This window comes from Schistocerca gregaria, chromosome 7, assembly GCF_023897955.1.
Source record: "Schistocerca gregaria isolate iqSchGreg1 chromosome 7, iqSchGreg1.2, whole genome shotgun sequence".
NCBI classification, from domain to species: domain Eukaryota; kingdom Metazoa; phylum Arthropoda; class Insecta; order Orthoptera; family Acrididae; genus Schistocerca; species Schistocerca gregaria.
In genome coordinates this window covers 227,704,026-227,717,261 of record NC_064926.1, presented here as the reverse complement: position 1 = coordinate 227,717,261, position 13,236 = coordinate 227,704,026, and the positions used below count along the sequence as shown (strand labels likewise).

Below are 13,236 nucleotides of genomic sequence, written 5' to 3'. Positions count from 1 at the left end.
CAGAACTTTCAAAAAAGCGAATACTGTTTATTCATAAAACTTCCATTGCTTGCCTACTGGGTTGTTACAGAAAATGGGAAGGGCGATGACTGCTATTTTAATAACAGCGCCAGGAGTTAGAACAGAACAACAGACACGTCAGCGTGACAGAATGTCAATCCTAATGGTCCGGGCTCGATTTCCGGCTGGGTCGGAGATTTTTTCAGCTAAGGGAATAGGTGTTGTGTCGTCCTAATCATCCTTGTTTCATCTCCATCGACGGGCCAGACTCCGAAGTGGCGTCAAATCGAAAGACTTGCACCAGGCGAACGGTCTACCCGACGGGAGGCCCTAGTCACACGACATTGATGTGACTGTTCGTAACGTCCAAATAAAACATAACTATAGAGCAGAAATTAAAAAAAAGAATCAATAGGAAAAACTTATAATTTTTTTGTAACATCAACCCTTTACGACTTTTCGAGAAAAGTGACAGCCTAAGTTTTATTTAATTTTCTTATTTCATTTAATATATTGATTCCACTTATCTTGAAACTTATAATGCAGAATCCTTAGGGAACTATAGAATTTTTTAGTCTTTGTCCGCTGTTTACGATTATCTTAGGAACTGACAAAAATTGAAACCAAAAATTGTTTAATTCAGAAACCATTTAAGGGTGATCAAAAAGTCAGTACAAATTTTAAAACTGAATAAATCACGGAATAATGTAGACACACAGGTACAAATTGACACACATACTTGGATTCAAATGGTTCAAATAGCTCTGAGCACTATGGGACTTAACATCTATGGTCATCAGTCCCCTAGAACTTAGAACTACTTAAACCTAACTAACCTAAGGACATCACACAACACACAGTCACACATACTTGGAATGACTTGGGGTTTTATTAGAACTAAAAAAAAGCAAAAGTTCAAAAAATATACGCCAGATGGTGCATCATCTGATCAGAATAGCAATAATTAGCATAACAAAGTAAGACAAAACAAAGATGATGTTCTTTACAGGAAATGCTCAACATGTACACCATCATTCCTCAACGATAGCTGTAGTCGAGGAATAATGTTGTGAACAGCACTGTAAAGCATGTCCGGAGTTATGGTGAGGCATTGGCGTTGGATGTTGTCTTTCAACATCCCTAGAGACGTCGGTCGATCACGATACACTTGCGACTTCAGGTAACCCACGCGGACTGAGGTCTGGGGACCTGGGAGGCCAAGCATGACGAAAGTGGCGGCTGAGCGCAGGATCATCACCAAACGACGGGCGCAAGAGATCTTTCACGCGTCTAGCAATATGAGGTGGAGCGCCATCTTGCATAAACATCGTAAGTTCCAGCAGGTTTTTATCAGCCAGGCTGGGGATGATACGATTCTGTAACATATCACCGTACCTCTCACCCGTCAAGGTAGCAGCTACTTGCTGTCCAGCGCCATCTGTCGGACATTTTGTGAACTTTTTTTTGTTCTTATAAAACCCCATGTCATTCCAACAATGTGTGACAGTTTATACCTCTCTATCTACATTATTCCGTGGTTTATTAAGTTTTCAAATTTATACTGACTTCTTGATCACCCGGTACTTTGAGCAGTTTTCACTGTCAGGCTAAACTGGAGTTTAAATAATACCGGTATAAGTGAAAAACGGTTCCTTCAGCGATTCCCAGCATTCCCTAGATTATGACCGCCGCCGTGTTTCTGCAGGTGGGCTGCTGCGGCGCGGACGGCCCCAGCGACTACATGTCGCTGAAGCAGCCGCTGTCCAGCAGCTGCCGGGACACCGTCACCGGCAACGTCTACTTCTACGGCTGCGTCGACGAGCTCACCTGGTTCCTGCAGGACAAGGCAGCCTGGATCTGCGCGCTCGCCATGCTCGTCTGCTTCATCAACGTGAGTCTCATTTCAGCCCCTAACTGCTCTGCACCTTCGCTGTTCCTGGCAATTTGTCAGATTAATTCCTTTTTTATGCAGCCCGCCAAAAATTCCTCTACTGCGTACACATTTTCGTCACACAATAACGATTGCACTCTACTTCCTTAATTATTTGTAGGAAGTTTTCCAGTCTCAGTCTTCCCCCACATTTTTTACCCTCTACAGTTCCCTCGAGCTCCATAGACGTCTCAACAATTGTCCTATCAATCTTTCCCGTCTTCTTTTCGGTAACGTCGATACACTTCTGTCTTCGCCGATTCTGTGTAAAACCTCCCCTTTTCTTATCAGTCGACCTAATTTTTAACATCCTCCTACAGCCCACATGTCAAACTCTTCGATTCTCTTCCTTTACGGTCTTGTCGTTGTCCACTGTCCACATAAATACAATGTTGCGCGCAAATTTACATCGTCAAAAATGTCTACTTCACGTTAAGGACGAAGCTTCATACTGAAAGACTCCTTTTGGCCTGGAATTTCCGCTTTGCATGTGCTACTCTGTTTTTTATGCCCTCCTTGCTTCGACCGGAATGTGTTGTTTTACTTGCGAGATAGAAACATCTCACCTCGTCTTCACTGCGGTCCCGAGTTTGTTGTCAAGTGTATCGCTTATCTAATTTCAGATACTCCTCATTACTTTCCTGACTTCTTTAATTTACTCTCAATCCATATACTGTGTTCAGTAGATTGCTCATTCCTTTCAGCAGGTCCTGTAATTCTTCCTCGCTTTCACTCAGGGTAGCAATGTCGCCTGAATCTTATCTCTATTACTCTTTCACCCTGAATTTTAATCGCACTCCTCAAGCTTTTATTTCCATAACAAGTTTGTTTGTCTGGCCATCCTCCGCAACAAGCATATAAATACTTGTGTAGCAAATAAAGCAGCGCGGGATTAGCCGAGCGGATTAAGGCGCTGCAGTCATGGACTGTGCTGCTGGTCCCTGCGGAAGTTCGAGTCCTCCTTCGGGCATGGGTGTGTGTGTATGTCCTTAGGATAATTTAGGTTAAGTAGTGTGTAAGCTTAGGGAATGATGATCTTAGCAGTTAAGTCCCATAAGATTTCACACACATCTGAACACTTTTGTGAATAAAACTGCCTTCTCCTGCTATTAGTTATTTTATTTATGTCATACGCGTTTGGCCTTATCCTGTTCTAAGGCATCATCAGTGGGATCTATAACGATACAGTTTTGTTAGTTATAGATTATCAGACAGTTCACTTCGCGATTTTTTCTAAAAAAAATTAATTACTTACTATTTGCTGATCTGCGTTTCCTCACATCTGGTCTGGAGGTCGCACTACCATTTTTATCCCTACCACACAATCACTTATTTGTGTTTTCGCCTTCCCCCACTGTTCACCATGTTCCTCAGTTTTTTTTTGTGGCGGACTATTTTTCTTTTGCCACTCGATACAACTATTTCGTCGTACACTACTTTTCACAGCGTAAATGTTGCGACTCCATTACGTGTTTCATCTTCTTTGACATGTTTTCCTATTTGTTGCCAATCTAACGAACTCTATGTTGGTGACTAACTTCCATGTATGATGTTTATACCGTATGGATGTGTATGAGTAGGAGAGAGAGGGGGATAGAGCCGATGAGGTTTTTTTTGGGTTTGGGGGAGTGGTTGTGGGGAAGGCGAGGACGCAAATGTGTGATTGTGTGGTAGTGATAAAAATGGTAGTGCGGTCTCCAGACCAGAAGTGAGGGAACGCAGATCAGCAAATCGTAAGTATTTAATTTTTTTACAAAAAATTGCGAAGTAAACTGTTTGATAATCTGTAACTAACAAAACTCTATCGATATAAATTCCATTGATGACGCCTTAGAACAGGAGTAGGCGAAACGCTTATGGGATAAATAAAGTAAGTAGCAGCAGGAAAAGGCAGTTTTATTTACAAAACAAGTATTTTATTTCCATATTTACTTCTTCGACGTACAGATGAAACAATAAGTTCGAAAGACCACGTTCCTCTCTTAGGCCCGAGAGCTTGGTTCTTGGGCTTCCAATCTTATTTTTCTTTCTTGGATCCTATATATACTGATTTGTACCAATGTTTTTCCTTCAGATTACTCTGCGAAATTCGCAAATTCGTATTATATTGCCTAACTATTTTTCAAGAAGGACAAATCCTATGAAGGGATTACGATTTCTCCTTTGTCTTGCTGTATCAGTCCTCGACAGCATCTTCGATGCCTGAGCTATAAAAGTAAGTGTGCGATAAGTCACGAACTAATCTACCCTTGCTGTCTTCGGACCTGTGAGGATGACAATTTTCTGAGAGTCTGATAGTATGTCTCCACTCTTATTCATACCAACTTCAATATTCGTTTGGTTGCCATTTTAGAAACTCCGAAGGTATCTTAGCTATTCATTTTGCTTATTTCACTGCAAGTCTTCCACAGCTCTGTAAATCTCTGATAATAAAACTGGTTTACCTATGTTTCCCAAATCGACTTCTCTTCTGTCATTTCATCAGATATTTTTTCTACCACGTGGAGGCTTAACAATATATCCATTCTGCGTATCCTCTCCCTGCTCTGTGTTTAACAGTATAAAGGCTATTGCGCTCTTAATGTTGTCCACTTTGTTTTCAATTCCATTTATCGTTCTGACTTTTCTACATGTCGAATCCGTCCTTCGACATCTTCAAATTTCTCCTGCAGCCATTTCGCCTTAGCTTCCCTACACTTACTGTTTATTTCAGTCCCAAGTGACTGATACTAGCGTATTTCTGTCTTTTCTTTAGTATATTGTGCTTCCTTCTATCATCCATTACTGTAGAGTTTCCTCAATTAGCCAGTGATTTTTGCAGTTTTCTCTCTTGTATCTAAATTTGTATGTCCAACTTCTGTGACTGTCATACTCCTCATCAGCCAATCTGGCTCTCGCGATACTGATAGTCGCAATATATACAGCCTCAAACAACTTTGAACTCTTTTCATCATTCGTCTGTACTTTAGTATTCCGCTTCCCTCCACACTAATTCTTCCGAAGACTTGTCTTAAACGTCAGTCTACTCTTCATCATTACTAAATTGTGATCTGATATCTGTGTCTATATTGCCTCCTGTTTACGCTTTATAACGCATTACGTGCTTTCGGAATCTCTGTCTCACCATCATGTACTCCAGCTGGCGTCATCCCAAATCTTCAGGCCTATTCCAACTATATCTCTTCTTCTTTGCGATGTTTGAACAATAAAATCTTGTGGAAACATTTGTAAGATCACCTGGAGAGAAATAACGAATAAACCACTGAAAGAAATATATTTTTTTCTTCATGAGAGGGTAACAGTGCGTACCACGTTAACGTTACAGGTTACAAATGTAGCTCAATGTGACCATTAGCAACCACGACAGCCTCGACAGATAACATTTCACAGTTGTTCGAAGCACTCACTCACAAAGAGCAGCAACAATTTTGATGCTGTTTTGATGAAATTGCTTTTCGAGTAAAACCATGCCCACCTTGTCCAGACCCATGCTGATTGTCGGCAACTTTAATCCACACTGGTGCTTGCGTTTCACCTCTACTAGCCGCATCAATACCAGCTCCTAACGGCAAGTCATGACACTAACACTACTAACATCGCACCAAACGAGGTGGCGCAGTGGTAAGCACACTGTACTTGCATTCGTCAGGACAACGGTTTAATCCCGCGTCCGGCCATCCTGATTTAGGTTTTCTGATATTTCCCTAAATCCCTTCGGGTAAATGCCGTGATGATTCCTTTAAAGGGCATGGTCGATTTCTTTCCCATCGCTCCCTAATACGATGGTACTGATTATCTCGCTGTTTGGTCCCCTCCCCCGTATCAACCAACCAACCAACTAACAACCCAAATCTTGCAGCGCACAGTCTGAATATCATTCCTATAAAGTAGGGTACACATACAGTAATTAGTTTTTCGTCTTCATTGGTTCAAGTAACTAAAGTTTAATTACAATCACCCTATATTAACAATTATTAGCTGAATGAATAACTTTATTAGTCTCCCCCCTGCCTGTTTCCTAATATCGATCCCATATTGTCCAATGACACCGTTCTCGATTCTTTCCCCTGGCCCAGCGATCCAGCATTTATGATTGTTACATTATCACCTATTACGTACTGAGTTAGAGATTCAGTGCTCTCGTACACTCTCTTTATTTTATGACGTCATGTATACGTGAATTATGATCGTTGGTTCTGCTTTGGTGTCGATTTTGATGAGGATAATCCTGACCTACTTTGCTGTTCATAACGATTCCCACTCCCGTTTCACTGTTTTCTACTGCTGACATTACCTTATATTTGTCTGAAACGAAAACCGTACCTTCTTTGCACTTCACTTCACTGGCTACCATCTATATTTAAATTTATACTTTGCATTACTCTAGTAATATTCTCTAGCTTTCCTACTGCTTTCATATTTGTGCCTTGTGTCTTGTAGAATGTTCCCGTTTCGTTACTTATTGGAACGTTTGCTCAATGTTACCTCCCTTTGGCAGCCCCTGCTAGAGATTCAAACGTAGAAGTAATCCAAAGTCCTTTACCAATCGATACAATGATAATAACGACACTTTCTCAGTGACTGACATATATTCTGCGCGTACTCATTGTCTATATTGCAGTGGCTTCCCCTACCTTGTGTGTCCTAATGCCGCTTATCTTTTCCGATTTCCCGTTTTTAGGGGTAGTTTCATACACAAAGGAAAGAGGGTACGCTCAACCTTTGTCCACATTTCCGTTTTCTTGGATAAGGCAGTGGGCAGAGCGTCACTTCTCATACCAGAAGTACAGGCCGTCATTGCTGATGATCTTTATTCAACACAGAGTGGCATCGAAGCTGACACACACAACACTATTATTTTTACCAAAGATGGTACTTGTGGACTACTGTGATTAAAATAACTGCCGATATAAACCAAATCTGTAATAAATCAACACCACCAGCGCAAAACTCTGTGAATTTTTTAAAAGAATCTTTCGGCTTCGGAAAGGCAAAGCAATAAGCGAAACTACAATAGCAGTGCTTCCATCCTTTGATATCAGACCTGAAGTCAACATAAAGTTTACAGCCTTGGTCCATCTGGAAAAGACATTCGACGTAAGTAGTTCTTCAGCTTCTCGCTGTGTATTTTATAATAATGTAAATCACATGTGTACTGACGGCTGTACAGACGCGGTGCTCGTGCCACAAGAGTATCACGTCGTCATCGCAGCTGATGATGGCGACAGAATCGATATCTGAAATAGTGGTGTCCTTTATGCAGCTATAGCCCGCAATAGATCAGTGGATTATTTTGTTATTGGACAATGTAATTTGGATGATAATGTTTCGGAAAACAAATAGTTTGGAGAGACATCCTCTCTACAGTTCTCATTCGACTAAAGGAAAATATGTCTCACAGTGATGACATTGGTATGATCGTGACAATATAAATTCAAATATCAATAAAAACAGCCTTGAGACAAAAAAGTCTTTTCTGTTGAACTTCCATTGCTGTTCAAACTACATTGCTTCGCCTTAAAATGTTGCTTCTACGTCAGCTCACTGTTACTTGACTTTTTATCACGTCTGTTGCTGTTTAATCTTACATTACATTTTTCATTTACTCTTTCCTTCATCTTCTACTACTTTCCTGCTTCCCACTGCTTCCAGTGTTTTGCATCGTCTCTATACATGACTCTTGCCTTTTGGTTTTCGTAAGGACACTACTTTAATTAGTCGATCAATTCCTTCCTGATGAGTTATCCATTTTGGTAACCTTTGTGTACGTTATAAACTGGCACCATTATTTTCTGTTCCTATTATATGTTAAGTTCCTAATCCACTGAATCGTAGTTTCGGCAGCCTTCTACTTGATTCACACTTATGAGTGTGTAACCAGTTTTTTAGCTCTTATACATTATTGTAGTTGTTGCCGCTGTTTTAAAGAAAATTAACTTTATTTCATTTTCTAGGGGTCCGTTGTACTGCGGCACATAGTTATTGTTTCCTCAGGACTGGCGTTAGAAGTTATATAATTTTAGAAAAATCCATGTATATGACACTTTCATAATTCATCAAATAGTTGTGGCTTGGTTCTACAGTTTACTGCATGTGAACAGACGAGAAAAGACTAGTAACAAACTGTAGATAAGTTATTCTTTGGGGACTTTCCTTCTTTTTGTAGCATCAGATAATAATGTTCTGCTTTATATCGAGTGTTTTTATAACATTTAGAATTTTGATGTTTTATTAATATCTAGAAAGCCTATATATTAAATAATAATATTGCATTCACTTTCTGGAGAGTTTTTGTTGGGTCCTTAAACGCGGTGATCTTGTATTCTTTTATTAAGCTTTCTTTATCTGTATTATCCAAAACTATATATGTGAATGTCGAGCTATTGAATTTTAGGTTACTGTTTATGGATTTGACAATTGTTACACTATTTGTTATTTATTTAAAGACATATTTCTCCTTATTAATTTCTTCTTCCTAAAGGTTTACTGACCTTGCGATATTTTCCTGCTTTTGTGTTTTGGCTCAGTCTGATTTGACTTGCTATTATTTATTTTTTATATTTGTTCTTTCATGCAGCATGTTAGTTTTCGTCTGAAAAATATGTCTGTGTCCTTCAGCAATTTGGTGTAATGATTGTGAAGGTAACAGATAGGACTGCCCCAGTACCGAAAGTAAATGGTAAAGACCTCATTAAATATAAGTTTCTACAACCTAATTACCTATAATAAAAACCTACGCGCGCTGCAGTTCACTATGTTTAGAAATGTACGACGTTGTCAGACTGGATGAAAGACTCATCTTCACATATTGTGTGATTTCCCACCACAACCCATAAATATTTTGTTCAGAGAATATTACGGCCAAATAAACGAACTGCTCTGTATTTTAGGATTTAGTGAAAATACTCTCAAATTAAATGAGTTGAAAATAAGTATAGGTACAAACACGCTAGACTAGTCCCACGGGCTTGAATGCAATGTGCACTCCTTCAGTTAGCTGCTCCTTTGGTGTAGTATGTACTTCTAAACTTCTTTATGTTCCCTGTTTCAGGTTTTGAACTGTGCTTTGACTCTTACGCTGATCCAGGCATTGAAAAAGGAAGAGGAAGACGCTCTCAAGCGCTAACAGATGACATCCACTAACGTTGTGCCACTACAGTGTTGGGTCGGCGCAGTCTACACGCATCGCTACGTCAGATATAGAAAATGTGCTATTCAGCAGCCATTAATATATGTATTTCACGTATCATAAATTTTATATGTGATCACAAAAGTGTTTCCTTTTGTAAACTGTGAATCAAGTGTGTAGATGTAACTAAATTTATTAATTACATAGATTTTTAGTATAATTTAACTACGTATAAATATTCACTTTAGATAATTCTTTAATACATGTACGTTAGCTACTATTTAAATATGTATAAACATTCACTTTAATTTTCTAGCCATAGGATAGTTTAGTAACTGGCTCAGATAATGTATGATGACAGATCAAAAGATATTGATGTTATCTGCTCACATTTCTTTTCACCTTTTATTAATAGATTTTCTCTTAGTTTTTTGTTTTAGTCTTTACGCTAGATTCAGATTAGGACAATTGCGTCCGGCAATAAGTATTTAGCTTTTACTATGTTCACAGACATTGGTAAGCATGAATGTTAGTAACACTCCAGTACTGTACAATATTTGATGTAAAAGTAATGGAATGGCACAATTAATTGCATCCTTAATTTTCTTGTGACGTCTTTTGGAAGTGTGGTTTCTTATACTGTAATTTCGTATAAATCATTTAGTGAATGTTATTCTTTCAGGTTCAGGCTACATCCATTCACTGTATAAGATTTTTAAGGCATAGAAATTCATCCATATATTCCAGCATATTATTTAAGAGATTATATTAGCTTACATACCCACCCACCCAAAGCCAAAAACCTCGATTATATTTAACTTTATTATTACGTAGTATCCTATGCCAAGAAAATCCTTCGCTAAATTCCTCTTCATTATCAGTATACAATGTCATTTTCAAATGTTTTCCTCCCTGTGCACATTTCCCTGATAGTTCCTCATTATTCTGTCATCTGGTGCGATCCATTATGATAGGGTGTATGTAAGTGAAAATGATCCACGCAAATCTTCCCTCATACGCTCATCTGGAAAGCTTTTACCTTGACATATCACATCGTTGTCATTCACATACTCTACCCACTTCACCTCCTGTGTCCTTAAGTGGTAGTCTTCGGTTTTCCGAACGATCCATCTCGATTAATTCTACCAATAGCTTCCACCAAGTCAGTGCAACAGTATAGCGGCCACAGCATCGACACATATATGTACACAGCGTGGGTCTGAGTTACTGCAACCACATAGAAGCACAACTCCTCCTAGAGGACGGCGCTTTAATTACGCTAATTTCTGCAAGTTTGAGCATTTGTTTTACGGCCTATACCGTTCACTTTACGACTTCGAGGTCCTTGTTGTTTCAGCAAATACCCATTTCACCCCTTCAGGTGCCTCATTCGCCGCCGTTCGCAATAATTTCCGTCGAGCGCGGAACTGGCTGGGAACGGCCACTTGAATTCCACCTTGTTCCAGGACTACAATCAGTGGGCCAATAACTTCGGTGCCGCTGCCGGTATGCGCACTCCCAACCCAGCTCCCCCCCCACCCCCCCCCCCCCCTCCCCAGCAGTAGCAACTGGTCCTCGGGCGCTCGTTTTCGGTTGCGATATGTTACACACTGCCCCTTCCTTTGTTTCTCAGTGTGATTGTTCGCGGTCGCTCGCCACCGCCCTGCAGTTTCTGGCAATTCGAACAATAAATCAGACCGAAATTGGAGTCATCTTTTCTGCGTGGAGCTGCTTCCCGCTCTACATCGGTATCCTTTAAAAGAGTCAACAGTTTTAGTGCATGCACAGCTTTATAACACGAAGACCGAGCGCGTTTGTCATAAAAATTAAGGAAATACCTTCTCATGAAATAAATAATATAAGCTAACCTAAATCGGCCATGTACGTTTTATCTTTACTACACCCTGTGCTTAGTGCTTAGTTGCGGATCCAGGAAGTGCTCATACAAATACTTCTTCATCACATATAACCCCCCCTCTTCCAGTTTGTTCCTTCATCATAAAGTACTACATTCTCTAGGCAGATGACCTAAGAGCTGCTCATCTCACTTCTTTGGCCGTCCTCTAACTGGTGGGAAGCTGAAGATAAATTCCCCTCGAAATTTATTCTTACCAGAAAGCTTTGTTGTTTGTAATACTTATTATTGACATTAATTTTACTGGTTTTCTGAGTACGCCTTCTTGCGATAACTCACCGGCCCACACTTCAAATAACGGCCATCCTTTTTTCCTACAGATACAACGGTCTGAAATGTACTGGACAGTGCTCCAAATGTAGGACTTTACGAGCTAGTTTCGTAAAATTAAGCTCGACGAATATTCCAGTAACTGCCTATTGCTGCTGAACACAGCATTTCCGACGGAAATAATCGATTTAATTTCCATTTATTATCCCTCGTTGACTACACAGTTATTGTAAGTGGTCAATATCTCCTAGGCCGTGACTTACTAATCCTCTTCATCTCTTAGGTATTCCCATTACTTGCACGTTAAACACCATACCAAAATCCTTTCCTTCTTCCATCAGCTTCCTTATAATGTTGACTGAATAACAATACCATAACGTCAACAAGCGTAATATTTGCGACGCCACTCCACATATTTCCTTCAAAACTTCATTATCCAACACGTTTTCAAATACATTGACTGTGTTTGTATCAATAACTACTGGTATAGTTTTATGTAAGCAAATTTTTAACTGTTTTTGTATCTGTGACGTAGAATATTTTGTTTAATAAAGAGAAATAAAAGGGAAATAACGTACTTTTAGGTGTCGTCTTAAGTTTTCCTGTCCATATATTTCTCTGCTGAACATTTAAGAGCAGCCATTCGCAGCAAGAATGAATGCGACTGGGAATGAAGAAATACGGATACTCCCCTGAGCAACATTCTGGTGAAATGGTCGAAATATTTCCCTCCATACATTACGGCACTGGCTGCTGCGAAACACCTGCGTCATGGCTGCGGTAAACATTTAGCAGAGGCGTGGAGGAGGCGGAGAAATGTTGTCGCCGCCTTTCCTGTGCTTTTAGGCTGCGACACCGGAGTTGTCATATTTCTTCCTTACAGGCCTTCCTTTGAAATAAACGTACAAGGCGCTGAGCCGGCGTGAGTACTTGTTGTACTGGGGCGCTCTCATAAAGTTGATTTCGCAACGTCTTCGGAAAGAAAGAGCTATAATGAAATGGAACATCGCTACTCAGTCATGATCTCCAGAAATCCGACACACGTAGAAAAGTAATTTTCGTGGAAATAATGCTTGAATACGGATGACACTGTTACTTCTCCGCTCCCTGATATCGCACATTGATATCGCATAAGCCTAACCGTACAAGAACATTTAAAGCAATCATTTCCTAAATAAATAACATTAGTGGGGAAAGAGTACAAGAAGTTGCTTTTTCAAGCAATTTTCTCCACTGTGTTCTTAATTGAATTTCAAATAATGTATGTATCAGGTGATATCAAAAAGTTTCCTTTTGAGGACGTTGCTGAAGCGTCTATGTAACATCGCGCGAATAGATGTGGATACATAAGCACCAACACGTAAGAAGGGATTATTGTGACATTCCTGCGTTGTAGGGAGCACATTGTACTCATGTGGAAGCCATATAGATGGTTCTAAAACAACAAACTGGTAGCCAAGATTGCAGGATTTTATTTTAATTCCATCATTACTGGTTTCGGCGAACTAAAGCCGTCATCATCGGATCTTAGGACACATACAGGTTACAACACCAAGGCTAACAATGGTGGTGTTAATAATTGCCTATAACACGCAGGCCTTACAAAATTGTCGTAAGTAGCACATAGGCGTCCAAGAGAGATGACATTATAAATATTAAGTTTCTCCATCACATACAAGCGCAAGCTAGGTACACTTAACATTTATAATGTCATCTCTCTAGGACGCCTATGTGCTACTTACGACAATTTTGTAAGGCCTGCATGTTATAGACAACTATTAACATCACCCTTGTTTGCCTTGGTGTTGTAATCTGTATGTGTCCTAAGATCCGATGATGGCGGCTTTAGTTTCGCCGAAACCGGTAATCATTAAATAAAAAGAATTCCTGCGATCTTGGCCACCAGTTTAATGTTTTACATTCGTGTCTTTCCGATATGCTTGTGGTAAACTACGTAAACTACGTGACGTTATTACCAGATAAGTCCAAACA

The 13,236-nt window shown here is 39.8% G+C and overlaps 1 protein-coding gene across 1 annotated transcript in view; it reads left to right on the top strand.

The window, feature by feature from the left end:
- LOC126281881 (tetraspanin-2A) overlaps nt 1–11,817 on the top strand; it is a 978,340-nt gene extending 966,523 nt beyond the window's left edge. The window contains exons 4-5 of the mRNA XM_049981194.1: nt 1,706–1,891; nt 8,982–11,817. Coding sequence (XP_049837151.1) covers nt 1,706–1,891; nt 8,982–9,056 — 261 coding nt within the window. The 3' untranslated portion in view covers nt 9,057–11,817. The remainder of the gene's footprint in view (nt 1–1,705; nt 1,892–8,981) is intronic.
- The last annotated feature ends 1,419 nt before the right edge of the window (nt 11,818–13,236 follow it).